This window comes from Talpa occidentalis, unplaced genomic scaffold (assembly GCF_014898055.3).
Source record: "Talpa occidentalis isolate TD23 unplaced genomic scaffold, MPIMG_talOcc4v2.1 talOcc4.10, whole genome shotgun sequence".
In the NCBI taxonomy this organism is placed as follows: Eukaryota; Metazoa; Chordata; class Mammalia; order Eulipotyphla; family Talpidae; genus Talpa; species Talpa occidentalis.
Window position 1 is genome coordinate 34,482,133 of NW_023600993.1, and position 21,084 is coordinate 34,503,216.

The 21,084-nt window shown below is 54.2% G+C and overlaps 2 protein-coding genes across 5 annotated transcripts; one reads left to right on the top strand and one right to left on the bottom strand.

Moving 5' to 3' along the window:
• Positions 1 to 2,590: 2,590 nt before the first annotated feature.
• CCDC71 (coiled-coil domain containing 71) lies at positions 2,591 to 15,439 on the bottom strand. 3 transcript variants are annotated; one of them, XM_037528980.2, is made up of 2 exons: positions 15,324 to 15,439; positions 2,591 to 9,487 (listed from the first exon to the last, which is right to left on the bottom strand). In XM_037528980.2, the coding sequence occupies exon 2, from the start codon at positions 9,433 to 9,435 to the stop codon at positions 8,044 to 8,046; it is 1,392 nt and encodes a 463-aa protein (XP_037384877.1). In that variant the 5' UTR covers positions 9,436 to 9,487; positions 15,324 to 15,439; the 3' UTR covers positions 2,591 to 8,043. The 3 variants fall into 3 exon arrangements, with proteins under 3 accessions (XP_037384877.1, XP_037384875.1, XP_037384876.1); XM_037528978.2 differs by lacking the exon at positions 15,324 to 15,439 and adding an exon at positions 11,453 to 11,531; XM_037528979.2 differs by lacking the exon at positions 15,324 to 15,439 and adding an exon at positions 11,482 to 11,522.
• Positions 15,440 to 15,499: 60 nt separating this feature from the next.
• Positions 15,500 to 20,341, top strand: KLHDC8B (kelch domain containing 8B). 2 transcript variants are annotated; one of them, XM_037528981.2, is made up of 6 exons: positions 15,500 to 15,600; positions 16,498 to 16,994; positions 18,063 to 18,227; positions 18,607 to 18,831; positions 18,930 to 19,031; positions 19,504 to 20,341. In XM_037528981.2, exons 2-6 carry the CDS (start codon positions 16,619 to 16,621, stop codon positions 19,698 to 19,700), a joined length of 1,065 nt encoding a protein of 354 aa, XP_037384878.1. In that variant the 5' UTR covers positions 15,500 to 15,600; positions 16,498 to 16,618; the 3' UTR covers positions 19,701 to 20,341. The 2 variants fall into 2 exon arrangements, with proteins under 2 accessions (XP_037384878.1, XP_054549929.1); XM_054693954.1 differs by lacking the exon at positions 15,500 to 15,600 and adding an exon at positions 15,687 to 16,104.
• Positions 20,342 to 21,084: the final 743 nt, after the last annotated feature.

Genomic DNA, 21,084 nt, shown 5'->3' on the forward strand with positions numbered 1-21,084 from the left:
GAGGCCCCCTTAAGCCAGGAGCACAAACTCACCAAGGCTGCTCCCATAGAGCAGGGCCAAGATGCTGCAAATGAGGTGGGCACAGGTCTCAGGCATAGTGCTGGAAAAGCCTGTCCTTGCTGCCTCCATGCAGCCCGCCTTGTGAAGCTCCTGCAAGCGCCCCGTGGCCCCAGGGTCCATGGATCTCAGTCCAGGTAACTCCTTCAGCTGGGGCAGGAGCACAATCTAGCAGAGGGTAGAGGGTGGCAGGCAGGGGACAGTGAAGCCAGTCCCACTCATAACACCTGCCACCCCTCCTTGCACTGACACCCACAACCCCTCTCTGCCCTCTTCCTGTTTCCCTTTTGAGTCTATTTCTCCTTCCTCTCCAGTTGCCCCAATCTACTATAATCAATGCACCTCTCACTTTGAATCACTGCAGTCTCCCCCTAACAATCCATTTTCCCCATGTGTCTCCCCTGCTCAAATCCCTTTCATGGCTCCCTACTGCTCCATGATAAAGGTTAAGTCCTTCGGGCCCACAATGTGAGGTTGAGCACCTGCTTAGTCACATCTTCTATCTTGGCATGTGCTCTTCCTGCCTGGATGTCCCACCCCACACACCACCTGTCTCAACCCTGTGGGTGCAACTCTAGGGCTCTGGAATCCCCAATTTCCTGACCCCATAGCATCCATATTGTCCTGCTGTCATTTATATCTCCTCAGATGTAGGGTAGAACCCCATTATCTCACTGAATCCAGAAGGATAGTGCCCCTCTCAGGCTTCCACACTCCCTTGGTCTGCCATAGCCGCAGGGTTAGGGTATAGGGTGTTCCTGGTTCAAAACACAAAGGTTTGGATAGAACCACAGCCCTGCAGGGAGAGGCAAAGCAGTAGGGGTGGGTTAAGGAGGTGATGATCATGTAGTCACAGGCGTGTCCCATTTGTGTTGTGTAGTTATTGGTTCCAACATTTCATCATACAAGCAAGGGAAAAAGACCAACTTCTTAAATCCTATTGTTTCAAATAAGTCCCTGTTTTGATTGTTTTATGACAGGATGATTTTCCATATTGGGAATTTTCCACCTTGTCTGGGTGTTGTTTTGAATGTCTTGGCAGCACAATAGGATCTTGGTATTGGTGGTGACAGATGAGGAGGTAACAGGGTTCTGCCTACCTATGTGCATGGGTCAAGGTCACCTGGAACAACTGCTCTGAAGGCAAGAGATGGGCACAGTGGGAACTGCTAGGCAGGGATTGGGCCTGGACACTGATTAACGCCTGCCAGTCTTCAGGTGCCTAGGGTCAGGGGTTAGCAGTCACAGAATCATTGCTACCCACCACCCACCACCACCCATCTACTTGTTTTGCACCCATGGCACTGACCTGGGTCTCATAACGCAGGACAATGTCATAAGCCAGGGTACGAGGGACCATGGGTGTCATCAGAGAGAGGCCAGCCCCATCAACCACGCGAGCAAAGCCCAAGCCAGTCCATGATGCAGAGCCAGCTCTCTGATGCAGGGTTAGGGTTTCCTCTGGGGCCTGGATATGAGATACAGACCCCCCAGGACCTAAGACCCTCAGGACTTAGGTTTGCGTTCCCTCTAGATCCCCAAAACCCATATCCCCAAGGCTTGGGCCCCCATCCCTACTAATATCCTGGTGACCTGTGATCTGACCTTATTCCTCAGGTTCCTCACCTTGGGCTGCTGGTGGCTATAATGAACTCGCCTAGCTGGGTGGCGGGCACATTGAGGGTCACGCTGTCTCCAAAGTCGGGGCCAGAGCCAACTAGGGGAGTCAATGGGGCTTGTGTACAGTGGGGAGAATCAGGCCTAGGGGCTCCCTGGGGGCAAGTGGGGTGTCAGTTTCCTTTTAATATTCTGGTCCTATTCTCTCCAACAGGGTTCGGAGAATATGCCCTCTCTACAAGACATCAGACTTGACCATGCTGATACCCTCACTTGTACTTCCTAACCTTGTAAATCCTGCCCAGCCTTTCTTCAAATAGCTCTCTGGACACTCCCTCTTTCCCCTGAGCCTGATTTCCTCCTGTCCCTGCCCTTCCTGGACACTCACAGGAAGTTGGGGGTCAGCTGGCTGAAGACTCTGGCCAAGCTTGGCCTCAGCTGTAGCCTGGTCAAGGGCAGCACAAAAGTATCCAGATTGGAGTTCATGGCAGCGATGACCAAGGAGATGGGGGTGGCACAGGCAGAGGCCCTCCCCTGCAGAACATCTGAACAAGTGTGGGGAGGGGACAATCATTTCTCTGATTTTCACCTCTTGACCCTGACCCACAGGTCCTGTCCCGTACCTGTTGCTGTAGGCACCCCCAAAGTCACAGGGCCAGCAGCCTGGAGAGTCACTATTCAGACCCCAGAACTCAGGCTGCAAGAGAGAATAGGTGGGTAGAGAGAGGACAGGAAAATGTGGCCAGGGAGAGGAAGGTCAGGGGCTTGGAAGGTCATCTATACTGGCAAGGCCTGTTTTGAGAGTGAAGGGGGCGAATGCAGGACTTGAATGCTCCTCTGCCTGCAGCTGAGAGAGGGAAGAGACCTGATCACTCCTGCATGGCTTCGTGGAGGGGAGGTAAAAAGATGAGGACGCAGCCAAGGTTAAATAAAGGTTAAATAAATAAATTAGGCATAGGATTTGTAAAGTTGTCTCTTACACTGTCTCGTCCTTCAAACACACTTACTGTAAAACATTTAAATCCAGCATACAATACAATGCTCGTGACGTGATATTGGTTTAACAGCTCTTCCTTCTTTTGTTCCCAAGTTTCCGAAAGAATGTGTTGTTTCTGCCAGCCAAAGTGGTGCTGACCCTGGTGACCAGGCCAGGAAGTGGTACCAACCCATGTGCAAGACTCATTGTACAGTTACATTGATTATAGTCTTATACGTGTGAGCTTCTAGAAACTCAGTCCCTAAGAACACAGTCAAATCAGAATGCTAGTCAAGGCTCACCTGACAATGGCTGCAGACCCGTCCAGAAACAAAACGTTTGCAGTGACAGGTACCACTGGAGAGGTACCCACTCACAGGCATGAGTGCCAGGGACCTGGCCCCGGGTGTTGCACCTGCATGCTAAGGCACAGGGTTATTCGGTGCTAATGAGGCTGCTGCAGTGGGTAGGTGGATACAGGTGATATCAGGGTAGTGACTGAGGGAAGAACTGGGAGGGCAATATGTGGGGGCCCACTCTTAGTGTTACTCACACTGGCAGCCTTCTGACTGGCTGGGGTTTCAGGCCACAGTGACCAGGCTGGCAGGAGTCACAGCGCTGGCCCCAGACGTGGAATTTGCAGCGACACTGCCCAGAAACGTGGCCACGGGTCTTATTCATGTGGGTATCACACAAACCCCCTTCCAAGGTACCCACAGGGTCACAGTCACAGGCTGGGCCAGGGGTCAGAAATAAGGAGAGTTAGGTCAGAGTTCACCAGGGAGCTGAAGGATTAGAGTCAGTACTGGGATGGGGGTTGGAGGGCTCACGTCTGCAGGAGTGAAGGGAGCGAGGTTCCTCCCGAGGATCTCAGTAGAAGAAGGGTTGGCAGAGCTCACAGTGGCACCCAGCTGTGTTGTGCTGACATGCACCACACACGCCTCCACTCATATTGCCAGATGCCAGATACAAGGCCATGTCTAAGTGACAACTGCAGGCATGCCCTTGGCATTCACATTCTGAACAAGATAGATATGGAGTGGACTGACCCATGGCAAGTGTAGCTGGGCAGTGTAGGGCATGGCACCTACCCTGGCAGGTGTGGGGATGCCCAGGCTCTGCTGCATGCCGTGGGTGGTCCTGGTGCAGGTCCTGGCAGCACTCACAGTGGGTACCCGCAGTGTGGTGGCAACAGACACAAAGGCCATGCACCTGGGCAGGAAGGAGGGCAAGGCAAGTTTGCCTCAGCTCTTCAGCTTTCCTACCCCACCGGTCACAGGACGCCCCTCCTAGGGTCCTCACCATGCCTTCCACACTGTTTGGGGCCCCAGGTGCCAGCCTGCACTCAGAGGCATGGCCATGGCACAGGCAGCTGCCTTGAGCCACAAACTCATAGAGGGCATAGTAGTGGCAGGGATGTTATTTGAAATCCTCTAGGGGCCTATCACCCAGTGTGTGCAGTTTGAAGTCGGCACAGAGATTAGTCACGTGCAGGAGCTCTGCAAACAGATGGTGAGATGTCAGTGCATTGGTTGTCATCCCTTTATAACTTGGATGGGGGGTTGGTGGGAGGAATTAGAGGGGTATCTCTCTCCTCTGTGTACATCATTGCTGCCCTTCCTACAGCACCTATGCTGTGGTATTCCCCCACCCCTGCTACCCTGGGCAAACTATTAAGAATGACCACAGCCTAATAAATGATAATTTCACCTTTGTACCTCTCTAGCCCTGGTATCACTCCTGAGCTGAGGACCTGTACATCCCACTGCTTCCCGGACATTTTTTTTATATCTAGATATTTAACACCGGTTTCCTCAATGTAGTAAATAACTCCATTCCCCAGTTCATCATCCAAACTAGAAATCAGCGTACCACCCAGCCAATCCACATAAGATGTTATTTGTTTATCTATCAACTTTCTATCAGGTCCACTACAAGAAGACAAATGCCTTAACTGTTCCCCACTGAGCTCTCTTCAGATGCCTGGCACACAATGGTGCTCAGTGGGCACTAGTTAAATGTAAACATGGATGAAGGGATAGGATGAATGCTCCCTTTTCTACTCTATAGTTTGTCAGTTACCCACTTGAACTATCTTTTGTATCTCTCCTATGCCTTGCTTCCCCTTTCTCATGGTTAGAGAACCTAAAACAGCTGCTCAGGGAACTAGTGTGGAGGCTCAGGGTGAATCGTTGGTAATAACCACAGTCAAGATGGGCAGAGGACAAAGAGAAAAAATTATAATGGAGTTTGTCCTCACCTGGCCTGGCTCTAGGCTGTCTTGCTAAGTATGTGGCTGTATCATGCTTTAAGAACTTTTGTTTTACTAGGAAGAGGTCACAGCTAGACACCCTGGTGCCACCTAGAGGCAGTTTCAGGGATGAGGGACACGAACTAAGAACAGGATCTCAAATCAACAGGCAGGATACTGATAGGGAGAAGTGATGCAGGATGGTAATGGAGGCTCACAAAGGAGAGTTATGTGCAACTGTAATGGGAACTGGCATGGGAAGCAGAGATGGGGACAATGGGGTGCCACAACGGAGTGGAGTAATAGAACAGAGATGGAAACTGGTATTCGTGCCAGTCTCTAGGCACTGGCATGGGAAAGTGATGGAACAGGAACGGGGGAGGACATGTCCACAGCAGGGACCACAACAGAGAACCATGAGGCAGAGCTTTGGGGACTGAGCTGGCTTGCTTGCCACCCTATCCCATGGGTGCCCCAATCCAGGCAGGACTTCACCTCCCCTCAGCATCTGGCTGTTCTGACATGCAAAGTACAGAATTGGCTGTGGGGATGGTTACCCTGAATCTTGGGGTTGTATGGGTCCTCCACCAGAATGGCTGGGTCGAAAACTTTGAAAATTACCTGAGAGGAAAAAGCAAGCCTGAGCCACTGGCTTTACACCAGGACCCAGCCCCACCCCCTCTGGACCTGACCTGGCCCTCAGTGAAAGATTCAATATCTGAGAAATGCTGGTCACAAGATGAGGTCCCTGACTCTGTGGCCAGGGGTAGGAGGGTCCCCAGGGAAGATGCCTGAGCAGTTGTTGGTAAAATATCAGTATGTGCCAGGAGTGGCCGTGGTCCACTGAGCGTTCAAGCAGAGCTGCTGGGCGGAATGTCTGGGGACAAGTGGAGAAGGGATGTTTTTGGGTCACCAGGGGCACACATCACAGGTGGCCATCAGACAGGAAAGCAGGGCAAGCCTTCAGGCTGGAAAAACGGGGTCACCTTGAAAATCATGATGAGGTGAGTAAAGTAGAAGGCACCCTCCAGGTCCAGCTGGATGGTAACATTCTCAACACCTGGAACTACAAGGACTTGTCAGTGCCTGGCACCTGACCCCAGACCTACACACAGGTACACTGGCACCCTCACCACTCTCTGCTTGCCACCAGGTCTTGATGCTGTCATGACCACTCTGGGGGATCACATTCTCAATGCCATGATCTCCCTGGTCCCAAGAGTCACAGAAGAAGCAATCCTCAGAGTCCTGGAGGATAGTCCAAAGAGCTTGACTAGGCAAGAGGTCCATGGTTTCCACCCTCCCCCAGCCCAAAGTTTCACAGCATGGTTCTCTTCCTCCAGCTCCCAACAATGAACTCATACAGGGCTGAATCTCCTCAGGAAGTCAGTGACACCATCTCCAGAGCCCTCACCCTCCTGCCTACCTGAAGGTAAGTGACAACGCAGCGGGGTTCAGGGCCATGTAGGCCACAGGTTGATGGTTTGAAGGCTGTGCCTACGGCCAACAATCAGGTTGCCAGTGGGTGGGTAGCAGCTGCCACCCAAGCAGCCAGATGGGGGCAGTATGTCCAGCACCTCCTGGGCATTTGTTCTGGGAGCCTGGACTGGGAGGGACAGGGTCTGAATAGAAACGCTAGAGAACCTCCCCACCTTACCCCACCCTGGGAGGCTGAGATTTCTACTATCCCCATGGCTGGCTCTCGGTGAAAAACCAAACCCCTTATTCATCTGTGGCAGCGGCAGCAGCAGGAGGGGGCCTAGCCCTGCTGGGGGTCCTGGGTGATGGGAGCAGGAATCAGGCCTGAGAGAGGATGCAGAGTGGGCACCAAGCTGAGAGGCTCTTGAGGTGAGTGTGGCCCTCCAGCGTTTCCCCATACTCACATGGATGAAGAAAGCAGGGCTACCAGAAGCAAGGAGCATGAAGGGCTGTGTGATCAAGGTGCAGCTTGGTGTGAGGGCGTTCCCAGACTGGGGAACCAAGGGGATTTTAATGGCAGCCACCAATGTAGAAGAAATGTGGGGAGGGGGTAGTGAGAAGCAGGCAGAGTTTCTCTACAGGTCTACCCTCCAATGCAGCGGAGTTAGTGGGGCCAGGGTTCAGACCAACCCACAGTTCCAAGTCTCATTTAAATGAGGCCCCCAACCCTACCCGAGAGACTGTTCGTCTCCAGGAGCCTCTGGGGGAACATGTTCCCCTCCCTGCCAGTTCCAGCCATGTTCCGGGCTAGGGCCCAGAGCCCAGCCCTCCCCTCCAAAGCCAGAAGACCAGATAATGCCTGAAACACACAGGCCCATTGGGAGGGAAGATGAGGCTGGACTTGGGAATAAAGTAATAGGGACACAGGCAGAATGTACTGCTGATGAGCAAGGCAGTCAGAGAAACACTCCTGGCTCAGCTAAAGTGGTACCCCACCTATCTAAGGTAAAAATTTCATTGTCTGTGAGGGCAGATTCTGTGATCCTACAACCCAGAACCCACCTCTTAACACCAACTGGGTAAGCTGAAGCTAGTCACTCTCTCCTGGAAGAGCAGAGGTGAGACGAGGCAGAGGTACTTCAGTCAATTTGGGCCTGGTCCTACCCTGGACACGCCCAGGCACAACCCCAAGGTTTCAGGCAGAATAGGCTTGGAGACAAGGCCAGACAGTCTGCTAGCCCTTGGGGAGCAACACCACAAACTCTCCTATCCCTGACCTAAAAATCTGCTGGCAGCAAGGTTCCCCACAGAGCCACCTATTGTATTCCTGCATCTGGGCCTATCTGGATAACAAATCAGGGCAGCCCCAAGGGGAGTGGTCCCACCTCAGAGTGGCTCTGCCAGTCCTTGCACAACCACACACACACACACAAGACCCTGAAGGGTGGGCAGGGAGACTGGAAGGTGGAAAGGTATAAAACGTGATAGATGGAACAGTGGACATACAACTTGAAGAGTTAACAAGTCACAGTGCATCGCGCCAGGAGAACACCCTTCCCACCCACCCCACCCCACGTCCTCCAGTCTCTTAAAGGAGGCCAGTGGTTGCCAGGGACCTAAAGAGGCACCAGGAGTCCTTGGGGTTGTGGAGTCCTTGGGTAGTTCACACTGTGCCACTGGTCAGACAGCTGGGCTGAGTTTCCCCAAACACTACATGATGGAATCACGGTGCTGAGTATGGCAACAATGGCTGGAGCCGTATTACAGGGGACAAGTTCACATGGAGGATCCTTTGAGCCCACTGCCGTACCTCATCATCTGAGGACTGCCTGTCCACCTTGATAGCCCGGAATTTCAGTAACTTTGCTGTTCCAGGTCCTACCCTTGACTTAGGGGATTGAGGTCCTCGCCGTGTTCTCTTCTGAGGAGGAAGATCCTTTGCTTCCTCAGCCCTTTTCCTCTTCTGCCCTCCAGTCTCAGGGTGGCTTTTCTGGCCCCTCCTTGCAGTCCTGGCCTGAACAGACCCTTTTGGCCTGCCCCTGCCCCTGGGCTGGGCCCGAGACATCTTGGCCTTGGCACGTATTGCCTTAGCTTTGGCCTTGGCCCGTACTGCCTTCGCCTTGGCCTTGATCCGTGCTGCCTTGGCCTTGGCCCTGATCTGTGCTGCCTTGGCTTTGGCCTTGATCCGTGCTGCCTTGGCTTTTGCTCTGGCCTTGGCAGCTTTGGTCTGTGTTCGAGCCACCTTGGCTTGGGCATGGGCAGCTCTGGCCAGTGTTCGTGCTGTCTTGGTGCCCAGAGCAGAGCAAACTTTCATTCGCTGGCCACTGAGGGACCCAGAGGCTTTGCAGGTCTTGCTCTGGGGCCCATTGCCTTGTCGGGGTCCAGCCCTGGGGCCTCTATGAGACGGACACTTGGGGCCTTTGCTGGTAGCTTTTCTGGGAGCCTTGGGGTGAAGGATTCCTGGTCCCTTCCCTGCACCTTTCCGCAGCTTCAGAGGAGACTCTGCAAGTGAAAGCTGCAGTGCTTTGTGCTTGGCACCCAAGCAGGGCATGGGAGTCTTGAGTGGAACCAGGGCCTCAAGGACAACGGAGAGCCGCATGGCAGGGTAGACACCTGGATAGAGTCGGGCGGGGAAGCCCACTGCCGCACCCCGGGCACGGCTGGCACTTGATTGCTTCAGAGAGCTCAGCAGCAAGTTGGTGGTAGCATGCTTGGTGAGGGTTGGTGTGGATGCTTTGGCCAGTCTGCCAGACAGTGGCATGGGAAGCAATGTGGCCCGGCCAGCAGGCAGCCGCACTGCAGTCCGGGGAGCACTGGCTGGAGGTGAAGTGGTAGCTGGGGTAGGGGCACGAGCTTGCAGCTTCGTCTGACTTGGGGGGTTGGCTGTACATGAGCTATAGCCATAGACATCACCACTGCGTAGAATAGTAGGTTGGAAGCCATCATCCCGCAGGCCTTGCAGGAAGGCCACAAGCTGGGCCTCTGTGGCACTGAGATCCTGGCTCATGGGGTTAAAGACAAGCAGTGCCTCCTCCAAGGCCTTCTTCCCTGCTGTGGAGATCCGTGACCAGGAGTGCACAGCTTTCTCCTCCACATGCTGCACTACCACGCTCATGGCATTAGGCACTGCAGATCTGCCTGGGTATCCGCAAACCAGCGCTCAGCACCTCCAAGGCAAGAGGAAGAAAGTAAATAAAAATGGCACCAAGATATGGACCAACACAGGTAGACAGGTCAATCAGGGCCTGTACACTCCATGGGAACATCCACTGACACAGAAGGGCCTGACCAGAGCAAGCCATTTCCTGGAGCAAAACCCTGGACTCCTGAACTAGCACAGTGGTAGAGGAGTCACATGGGTCAGAGGCAGTTTCTTTAAGAGACATGCCCACAGGTTCAGCAGAGCCATCCAACCAGCTGTTGGATCCCTTGAAAGGCTTTGTCTTGGTGGGCCCAATTTAATTCAAGACTGTATTTTCTGAAGTCAGAAACCCAGTAAGACTCAACCCTGGGAACACAGGCAAATATCTCTCTCCTCAAGGATCCCTGAACAGTGTGCAAGACAGACATCACCAAAGTTCTTGAGAGTGGTACCCAATTCACTGAGTGCGCCAATGAATCAAAGAGAGATCACACCCAGTTGTGATGAGTAATGAAGAGATGAAAATGGAGCAAAAAGGGAAACAGCCTATGCAATGGCTCAGAAGTGAGAAAGAGTAAGGCATACTTTGTGTGACTGGACTCGAGGGTGAGGGTTGGGAGGTCAAACTGGAATAACAGGTGAAAGCAGAGCAACACCAGCCTTGAATGCTGGCCAAAGGGTCCAGACTTATATCCAAGTCCATCTCCATCTCTTCTTCCAGTTCTCACCCCAGGGGTGAATCTCCCAGTCTACCATCTACCAGATGTTCTGCGTTCAGAGTCCCCAAACAGGCTACTTGCAGCTCCAATTCCCAGCACTAGAATCATGGAGATGAAGCTCAAGGAGAGTCAGGCTCTCCTTCAACAGGAACTAAAAAGATGAGTAGCAGATACAAATGACATCTTTAGGGAATGAGGCAGCCAGACCAAGTCCAAGGTCTGACAGTGGGAGCCAAAGAATCTAAGTAGGATGGTTAATAAGTTGGACACTAGAAATTTGAGCTGTCCCAACCTGCGTTTGGACTGTCACGGACTGTGGTACAGCCCAAAGGGAGCTGTTAGGCAACACAAGTTGTCCCGGGCTTCACTGAAGCTGTGGCTGTCAATCATGGCTCATATCTAAAGCCCAACCCAACACTTAGGGCCCAAGAGCCTAGAACGGCAGCTCCCCAGCTACACCAGAGCATTAAAAGATCAACTGGGATCAGGAAGATCCCTGGGGCCAGGAGGTGCTTCTGTGCAGCTTCTTTCTACAGCACTAAGGGGCAAAGAAAGTTTTCAGAATCCCCTGGAGAAAGTGTTTGGAAACACTCTTGGATCCTCAGGTGTCTCAGGCACTTCCCCTCTCCAGAGGCTATTCCCCAACCACAATCCTTGCACATGACTTCAGGTGTTTTGTTTTTTTTTTTATTGTTATTATTTTTTTTTTCTAGGGGGTGTAGTTCCCACGGCTGTGAACGGTAGAACAGAGGGGCCTGTTTTCCCCCAAGCACAAATACTGGGGGTGAAATGGAGGCTCTTCCGCCCAAATCTGTCTGGGCCTTTAGGAGGGGTCTTCTGGGCTTTCCTAGAAGCTCCGGAAACAGGTTGCAGCCCGGCCCCCGACTTCCCTTCTTCTCTCGTGCCCCCCGGGGCTGGCAGGGGAAGTTGATGAAAGATAGGGACGAGAAAGGCCCCATCCAAGCCAACCCGGGGTGGAAGCAGATCAGGGCCTTCGGGCTGGGAATACGGAGCACCAGAACCCGAGCTGCAGCAGGAGCTGAGGTGCTGAAAGAAGCTAAAAGCCTGGGATAGGCGGTGCGAGCCCGACCCCGACACGCAGCCCCAGGGTGGAGTCGCTGGGCACCGGGTAGGGGTGGGGGAGGGGATGGGGTTGCGGCCAGGGCGGCGGAAGGCGCGAGTCCGGGAAGAGCCGGTCGCCCGGCCCATCCACCCTGCCGCTTCGTGGACGGCCCCTCCACGGCGCGGCTAGGCCCGCGGCCCCAACCTACCGGCGCCGCCGCGGGGACCCAGGACGCACCTCTGCGCCGCCTCCGCTGCTCCAACATGGCCGCCCGCTGCGCACCGGAAGTGTGCTATGCTTCCGCTTCCGGGATCTGGACCGTCCTAATGACCCTTGACCCCCGGAGACCCGTTCCCCACTATATCTGGGGGCGGGGCAGGTGGGTACCAAGGAGGGCTTCCTGGAGGTGGTGGTCACGTGGTTTGCCCTGAGCCCATCTGGACCTATATTGAAGTGAGAGGTGCAGAGGGGTTCTCTGATATAGCCCCAACAGAACTGCATAGGAGTCTGGTTAGGACTGAATTAGGGATATTACTGAAACCCTCACTGAGGTATCTCATCGTGTGGTGACATCTGAGAGGGACTTTTAAGGGACTCCTGGCAAGATCCAAGACATCCTCCTCTCTTTGCTACTCTGGCAACCACTGATAAGACCTGCATTTGTCCCAGATGCCTAATGTTCCCAGAGGACAAAAGAGTGGCTCTTAGCCTGGTTGTTGCATGGCGTTGTTTTGCATAAGGGATATCTCTTCTAGAGGCATCAGGCCCTGCTTTCTTCCCAAGAATGAGGCCCCTAGCATGTGATATGAGAGACTGTATATGCACACAAGTGCTACACATAAGCTAAAAGCTGGATATGGCCAATCTGAGAGCCCCAGTGTATCAGTGTGGGCCTAAATGTACTTGCCCAGGAAGGTGTACATGGGTGTAGTGGAAGTACCTGTCCTAGCTTCAGTCCCCACAAAGGAGAAAGTCCTGCCTCCAGTGTTAACTCTGTTTAGAATCCCTGTCCTTTTGCCTAGGAGATTGACACCTCAGTCTTTTCACCTTACCTGGGGGTGTACAAAGCTGTAGTGGTTACAGTGCCCACTGGTCAAACAGCACCAAATGAGAGGACACAGGTCAAATTTAACTCCAGGAGTCAGAGGGTCAGAATAACACCCATAGTTCTGACCAAAGACCCCAATTTGGTCAAGGATCCCCAAATCCAGGTCAGGGGGCATCACAGGAGAACTGGTTTCATGGATGAGGTGATCAGGGCATTTGCCCTTGAGTCAAATCCTCAACTAGGAGGTAGAAATACTGCCACTACTCTTGGGCCCTGACATGGGTAATGGTGCCAAATTAGGTAACTGGGGGCAAGTGGAAACCTCTGGGAAGTCACATGAAGGTGACTGCCTATACCTAATCAGAGGGGTCTAGGCACACCTAAAAAGAAACACCCATCTAATCTTAGGCTTCACCTGGTACTGCTGAGCTTCCCAGAGCCTTAGCACTGGTGGTTAGGACCTCAGTGCCTTCAAGTATAGCCACAGCATCCATCAGGAAACATAACCCTCCTCCTCCTCTGGGGCAGTGCTTCTAGCTCCTGGTTGCAGTAGAGAGTAAGGAAGGATAAAGTTCCAAGGGCTAAAGTTCCAGGGGTGGGCCTCCCTGGTGGTGCAGCGGTTGAGCGCTGGGTTGCGAAGCTGCCCACAGCCTCTGCAGCACCAGTTCGATCCCCGGCTGCTCCCTGGTCACCGGAGGAGGGGCCCACATGGCGCGCAGACCTCTCCTGCCGCCCACTGCTCCCCTCAGCAGTGTACTTCGGTCCTTCTGCCTGCTCTGTTCCCTGCTATGGCTCTGGTGAATTCCCTCACCCTCCCGTGCTTCTGACTGTACCCAGTGCTTGTAAAAATAAATAAATAAATCTTAAAAAGAAAAAAAAAAAAAGTTCTGGGGGTGTAATTAGGAAATCCCACCATAGCACTCTGTGTTCCCAGTCCCTAGTTGTACTGAGTTTTAGGTGTGAGTGGGAGTGATCACCCCAGGACAGAGTCTGTATGCCAGAAAGAAAACCCAGGGCTGGATTTTGAGTATCCACTTCCTAGGGCAGAAGAGGAAGCAGGGCCTATAAAAGACTTCAAGAGGCAAGACAAGCAGTAGGCGGAAGACAAGAACACAGGAGTTTGAAACTGAAAATGTCAGCAAGATTTCACTTGAGATAAAGACCACAGGGCCCCCCTAATTTTACCTGTATGATGTTCTATGATTACTTTGGCAAGAAAAATTTTTGGGGAGCAGTGGCAGCAGACATAAGGAGGCAGATATCAAGGTAGTAGAACCTGAGAGAGCAAATGGCTTCAAGAGTTTGACTGCAAGGGAGGGAGAGAGACAGGAGGAATTTGGAGTGCTAAAAGGTATCTAGAGGGGTGCTAGAAAGGAGATGGGAGGGGATTTGGAAAAGGAATAATGGGAAATATGAGGAGATCTGCAGGGTTTTGTGAGAACACCCTACGGGGGGTTGGTACCAGTGTCCCAAGTAAGGAGCAAGTGGAGTGGGAACAAACCTAGCCAGGAACTGTACTACCATTTCCACGCAGGCCTTCCACTTTAACTGCCAGCACTTGAAAGGGACTGAAGACTCTCTGGACATGCAAAAGGCTCTGCCCACACTCTGGGCAGCCCAGACATTAAGCCATCCAGGGAATTAATACCCCCAAGCAGCCCTCAACTTGTGGCTGATAAGAGATTTGAGAATGAGTACCTCAGCAACCCTTGCTCTGTGTGTAGAAAGGGGCATGGTGGTGATGGGGTAGATAATATGAAGTCAATTTGCTATACTGGCTTCGAAAGTCCCCTGCAGGATTTGGTCCCAGTTCAACTTGCTTGACACACACGTTCCTGACTGTTTCCCCTGTCTCTACCACTCCTCTGCTGGTGTTTCCTGGCCCAACCTCAGTTCCCACATTAACAATATGCACTTGATTCTTTGTCTCCAGGTGTGTTTCTGGGGTAAGTCAGAAAGCCATAGTACCTGAAAGAGGGACAAGGTAGTAGCAAGCACAGATAATCACAAGGACCTCTTTTCAAAGGTAACCACTAACCTGTATAAACGGACCCCTAGTCTATCACAGACTTAATCAATACTAGGCTAGGATCTGGGTCTGGGTTTGAGGTAGGTGGGCCTCTGTCATGCCAACTTGCTCTTTTTTATTATTATTATTATTTTGAAAGATTAATTTATTTATTTATACAAGAACCGGGGTGCAGGCCAGATGCGGGTGAGGGTGAGAGGATTCACCAGGGACAGAGCGGGGAACAGAACAGGCAGACTGACGAAATACACTGCTGAGGGGAGCAGCGGGCGAGGCAGGAGAGGTCTGCCATGCTATGTGGGACCCTCTCTGGCCAGCAGGGATGGAAACGACGCTGCAGAGGCTGCGCTGCACTCAACCACCTGCGCCACCAGGGGAGGTTCCAATTGTTCTTGACCCCCGATTTGGCTACAGACAAACCCAGGATCCTGACGATGGATAGTTACAGTTGCCTTGAACCCCAGAGCAACCCAGGCCTCAGACCCTACAGAATGAGGCCAGAATAACCTCCCTTGGAAGTCCTTAGGCCTCTGACTCAAAGCTCTTTCTCTGCTCGGAGCTACCTTCCCCCACAAAAAACCCTCCCACCCAGGCCTATCAAGTCCTAGGTAAGGGCCTATCAAGCCCGGAGGCTAGCACTGCCTGCTTCTGGACCTCTTGCTAGCCTCAGTGTGCACCTTAGGACCTATTCTCTGCCGTGCTCCGTGCCTGGGGAAGGAAGGGCCCCTATCCACCAGCCCTACCAGATGCGCAGGCCGCGCCCCAAATGGCCTCCAGGGGGCGCCGCCGCTAAGCCAGTCATTGGGTTCCTCCGCGCTCAGGGACGGTGGGCGGGCATCCACCCCTAGAGCCCGCAGGTTCTGCTGGGTCACTCCATTACCCAGGCGAGATTCCGCACTTAACGCCCCCACCCTCATCACATACGCGTTGTGCTGCTCACCGCTGCCTCATTTCTCCCCCCGCCCGAGGTCGGACCCAATCCCGGGCAGGCCCAGTTCTCACTTCTTTCTGTCCACCCTTTTGCAGGTGATGATGGGTCTGAGCTCCCTGCTCTGACCACGGCAGGTGCAGGGTTAAGGCTGGGGGCGGGGGTTGGGGGAGGTTTTACATAGCTGAAAGGGAGGGGAAGGGGGACGAGGGGCGGACCCCGTCCAGCCCCGCCCCGCGCCAAAGCCGAGCCGAAGCCCCGCCGGAGCCCGGCCTCAGTCCCAGCCAAAGCCGGTACCTGCGGAGCCAGAACGGTGGGCCCCGAGCCCTGGCGGCGCCGGATCCCCGCCCGGTGAGTCCCGCGGGAGCCGCGCTCAGGGGAAGTTTGGGGCGCGGGATACGGAACCCCAAGCGCACTCACCCGGACCCCGCCCCCCCCTCCCGCAAGCTGGAAGTTTGGGGCCAGGAGGCCTTTGCTCCAGGGGTCCTGGTAGTGTGGCCCTCTCAGGAAAGGTGAACTGGGGGATCTTGTGTAAGGAGGCTTAGAAATTCAAATGCCTAAGCCTCCTCGAAATGCCTTGGACTCTGGGACCCTATAGTCCTGTGCTCCTGGGATCCCCAAATCATCTCCCTTTCCTCCCTCTGCACACCACGGAGGCTACCCTCTGAGGGCCTGGCATGGGTAAACCCCTGAGGCGCCATCCCTTCCCCAAACGCCCTGATCTTAGCCTTGTGCTGGTGGGAATAGATGAACTCTATGGAATGGCCTCCAAAGGGGCTGTAAGGCTACCTCAGAACCTGATCCCTGGCAGCAGATGGGAGACCCTGATGGCTACCCAGAGCGTACTGGAAGCTGGTAAGGAGGAGGGTGGAATAGGACTCTCTTCTTGCAGAGCACCTAGTGAGGACTGTTAGAGGAAGGAGAGGGTGCTAGGGTGGAGAGTACTATCATTTACCGGATGCCTATACCCAGATTTGACTGAGTAGCTCCTAGGTGAGGGCAAGGAGTTGGAGGAGAATCCCTCATGCCCCGTAGGAAGGGGGAAAGTTGCCTAGGTATCTGGGAGTCTGCCCTCTTTCCTGCTCCTGGACAGCCTCCACAGTGGTGTGCTGGCCAACAGGGTGGGTCCTCCCCTGCCTTTCCCACCAGTGATTTTGGGCCATCCCTATCCTTAGTCAAAGGCTGCTCTTCAGTTCCCTGAGAGGCTGGTCAGTGGCCCTGACCCTTTGTCTTCCCTTTCTCCTCCAGGTGAAGGCAAGGTCCCTGGACTGGTCAGACCCTGGTAGAGTCAAGATGTGGCCCAGTCACACCCCTCATTGAGGCCTGCATACTGAGAAGATAGCATGACCTGCCACTGGAGGTGAACACCATGGCTGCAGGAGGTGGCCGGGCCTTTGCTTGGCAGGTGTTCCCACCCATGCCCACCTGTCGGGTATATGGCACAGTGGCATATCAGGATGGGCATCTGCTAGTGTTGGGAGGCTGTGGCCGGGCTGGACTGCCCCTGGACACTGCTGAGAAACTGGACATGGCCTCCCACACATGGCTGGCTCTGGCGCCCCTGCCCACTGCCCGGGCTGGTGCAGCTGCTGTGGTGCTGGGCAAGCAGGTGCTTGTAGTGGGTGGTGTGGATGAGGGCCAAAGCCCAGTAGCTGCTGTGGAGGCCTTCCTGGCTGACGAGGGCCGCTGGGAGCGTCGGGCCACCCTCCCTCAGGCAGCCATGGGGGTTGCAACTGTGGAGAGAGGTGAGTGGCCTCCCAAGGAAGGTCCCTCCAATGCCCCAACACCCTCCTGACTTTTACCCTTACTCTCAGATAATGGGCAAGATCTGTAATTTTTGCCTGGGTGCCCTGGATACGTCTTTGCCTCTTGTCTCTTCTTCTACCTACCCTGAGCTCGGTTTTCAGCAGCCTTAAGTGCCTTTTCTGACTGTGAGGTGGGAGGCAGAGCCTAGGCTGGCACCTCCCTGTCCCATTTCTCCTAAGAGACAAGGAGGGTGGCCCAATGACTCCCAGGGTTATAAATAGTCTGGGGGAAGGGGAGGTGAGCCAGAGCCTTGGCTCAGAGCCCAGCAAGTGCGTAGATTCCTCTACCCCCTTTTACTCCCCCCGCATACACACACCAGGAGCCTGATGGACAAAGGCCAAGCTGGCTTAGGGACAGTTGCCATGGAAGCCTCCAGCTGACTGGTCCATTTCCCCAGGACCCCCAGACATGCCCCCAACTAACCCTTGAGAGTGTAATCCACTTTAGTGAGAGGGTGAGGTGCAGAGGTACTGGAAGGACACTTGGGTAGAAAGCTTGAGATCAATATCCCCATCCTGCAGGTCCAAGCCCCTCTCCTACCCCCCTCACTCCCCTCCTCCCTTTCCTCCATCACCCCCCCCCCAAGTCCCCAGAGACCTCACTCCCTAATCAGAGCGCCATGCAGAGCAGATTCACTTATGCCCCCAACCCTGGGGGAACCATCTTTCACCGCCCCTCCCCTTAGAGAGCCCCCACCTGTGGCCTCCAGGTCTGACCACCGGTCTGCTTGGATGCCAGAGTTGGTTGCCATAGCGTCTCCAGGGAGACGGAGATGGGTTATAATTAGATCAGCTCCCTCCTGTTTTTCACTTGGAGGGGCCCTGGCCAGAGGGGGAATCCAAACACTCCCAGCCCCCACTCCAGGATGGCAGCAGGGTTTCTTCTGCTGGGGAAGAGTATCACAAACATGTGGGCTCCAGTCACCCCCAGACCTGAACAGGACAGCTGTTAGGGTGAGATGCCTTGACCAGGCTGGGGTACAGTATGGACTACTCTTTTCTATGCAGATGGTATGGTATATGCCCTGGGGGGAATGGGCCCTGATACGGCCCCCCAGGCCCAGGTACGGGTGTATGAACCCCGCCGAGACTGCTGGCTTTCACTACCTTCCATGCCCACACCCTGCTACGGGGCCTCCACCTTCCTGCATGGGAACAAGATCTATGTCCTGGGTAAGGTCTGGGGAATGTGGGGAAGGAGAGAGACTGCCTCTGCGTGTGTGTGTGTGTGTGTGCGTGCACGCATGTGCCTAGAAATTCGTATTTCTGTAGGTTGGCTGGGCTCAATCTTAGTTTGGTGGGACAAGAACAATTTTGTTGGGGTAAGCAGGGCTGTTCAGAGGCTCTGACTTCTGGTAGTCCTGCTGAGGCTGGGAAGCCAAACCCCAGTGCCTGAGGGTCTGTGGGGTGGGTGATCCATGCTCCCATGTAGATATAGCTAGGCTGGTTGTCTGGGGGCGGGGTGGGGGCAGCGTGTTGGGGGTGGAGGAGGGGGTGGCTTAGCAACCTGGTGAAGGAGGAACCCTCCTGAGTACCCCAATTCCATTGGCAGGGGGCCGCCAGGGCAAGCTCCCAGTGACTGCTTTTGAGGCCTTTGACCTGGAGGCCCGTACCTGGACCCGGCATCCAAGCCTACCCAGCCGCCGGGCCTTCGCTGGCTGCGCCATGGCCGAAGGCAGCGTCTTTAGCCTGGGTGGCCTGCAGCAGCCAGGGCCCCACAACTTCTATTCCCGCCCACATTTTGTCAACACTGTGGAGATGTTTGACCTGGAGCATGGTGAGCAGTGACTGGCTTGGCCTGTTTTCCTGCTCTTTGTGGGGTAGAGGGGGTCAGTGTATATGGGAGGGCTAGATCTATCTTTCCCTTTCCTGCAGGGTCCTGGACCAAACTGCCCCGCAGTCTGCGCATGAGGGATAAGAGGGCCGACTTTGTGGTTGGCTCCCTTGGGGGCCACATCGTGGCCATTGGGGGCCTTGGTGAGTCTCTGTGGGGCTAGGAATGGGAGGGGAGGGACCATTGGGGACCTTGGTGAGTCTCTGTGGGGCCAAGAATGGGAATGGAGGCTCAAGATATGAGGGAGTAGTTCCCAGTCTTAGTATTGCCTCCTGCCTTCTCTAAGCACTATAAAGGTGACAGGCTTTCCAGTCTGTGAACCTGGTGGGGTATGGTCTGTGTGGCCCAATTCTTGGGGTATCCCTCCTCAGCACCTGACTGAGGGCTCTGTGCCAGGAGCCTAGGAGAAGAAGCAGGGCAAATGAATGATATATGAATAGATATGTGAATAGGAATGAGTGAACATGAGTAAAGAATGAATAATAAATGGGGGCAATGAGTGGAAAGGCACTGATAACCCACCCTGGAGTGATACTTGTTGGATCATGTTCAGGGAGCAAAAGAGGGGAATCCCTGCAATCTGTGCTCTTTACAGCCTCTGTCTCCTTCCTACAGGAAACCAGCCGTGCCCTCTGGGCTCTGTGGAAGGCTTCAGCCTTGCACGGCGGCGCTGGGAGGCACTGCCTACCATGCCCACAGCCCGCTGCTCCTGTTCTAGTCTGCAAGCTGGGCCCCGGCTGTTTGTCATTGGGGGTGTGGCCCAGGGTCCCAGCCAAGCTGTGGAGGCACTGTGTCTTCGTGATGGGGTCTGAATGCCTAATGGAACCTGTCTACCAGAGGCAGATATATATGCTTTTGCTGCTGACGAAGCTCACTGGCTCTCTGGGATGAGGGAGGCACTGGGGTGGGCACTGGAAACACTGCCTTGGAGACTTGGGGGGCCTTTATCTTTAGTGCAAGACACATATATGCTTACACCCACTTACACCCATTCATTCATGGACCATGCCTAGCTCACCCTTGCTCTGGAACCTACTGAGCCCTCTGTCCAGCTGGGAAGTAGTAGGAGGGGAGAGCTGGCTTCCTGCCCCATAGGGTCAGTGCCTATCTGGAGATGACCAGGTCTACCCCAATGGTATTTCAGGTTAGTCCTGAAAAATCCCAGCTGTCAGCAGCCTACCTTGAAGGCCCCTGTGGACCCAGAAGAGTTCAGAGAGGGTAGAGGACACAAAGGCATGGATGCAGGAATATCAAGAAGGCCAGAGAAATGTTGACCTTGGGCCCTTTATATTACTGGCTGTGTGACCTTGGGCAAGTCATTTCACCTCTCTGTGCCTCAGCATCCTCATCTGTAAATGGGGATCTCTGAAACCTTCCTACCCTACCTACCTCACAGGGCTGTTGTGAGGACCCGGGGAGTTCCGATGTGGAAGTAAAAGTGCTGCTAACATCTGGTATGTGGTCCCTGGTGTGGACTCCTGTGTTGCCCCTGCAGCCTCTGGTCCTTTTTAGGGGCCTCCACAAGAGGATGCAAAAGGAGCCCCTTGGGTCTGGCCTCTGCCCCCAAAGTCTTCTAATGTCTTAGCCTCACCTAAACGTTGGCTTCTCTTTTAGTGACATAGGGTGAATAATGTCCTTTACTGTCCTGGGTGTTAGGGAGCACTCACAGGATAACCAGAGAAGAGCCCAGAAAGCTACAACAAAATGTCACAGGGTGAGGATAACCTCCAGGGTTATGTTCACCTCAAAGGCTATGTTCACCTCCACTGGAGAGTGGCCCAGAAGGAGAGTAACCAGGGCAGTCTCCCTTTGTCCCAATCATGAGGAAGTTGTCTTTTAGGCAGGGCTATGTGGCCACCTGCCAGATCCCTCAAGGCAGTGGCCTCCCTGAGAAGCAAGGCTGCCAGCCCTTGCTTCCCACTCCTGCCTTTGCTGACCAGTAGAAGGGCCCACTGGCTTACTTTTCTCTATAGCTGCACTGAGTGCAGGGAATCATAGTTGGGTTTGCTCAAAAACAGATTTTGGGGCTCTGTGGCCATTGTAGCCCCTTGTCCCCTTAGCCTCCTGCAGATCCTTACCCCTTCTTACTTAGTGGCAGAGCTTCCAGGGCCCAGCACACAAATACCATGGGAGCCATTTGCAGGGCCTGGCAATACCCACTGCTTTCCAGCCTCTGAGATCTCTCAGGCTGCAAGC

Excerpts from the sequence above, each read along its gene's own strand:
- CCDC71 (XM_037528980.2), bottom strand. The coding sequence starts at position 9,435 with ATGAGCGTGGTAGTGCAGCATGTGGAGGAGAAAGCTGTGCACTCCTGG.
- KLHDC8B (XM_037528981.2), top strand. The coding sequence starts at position 16,619 with ATGGCTGCAGGAGGTGGCCGGGCCTTTGCTTGGCAGGTGTTCCCACCC. Across the intron at positions 16,995-18,062 it reads GGTTGCAACTGTGGAGAGAG|ATGGTATGGTATATGCCCTG; the intron begins GTGAGTGGCCTC and ends TTTTCTATGCAG. Across the intron at positions 19,032-19,503 it reads CGTGGCCATTGGGGGCCTTG|GAAACCAGCCGTGCCCTCTG; the intron begins GTGAGTCTCTGT and ends TCCTTCCTACAG.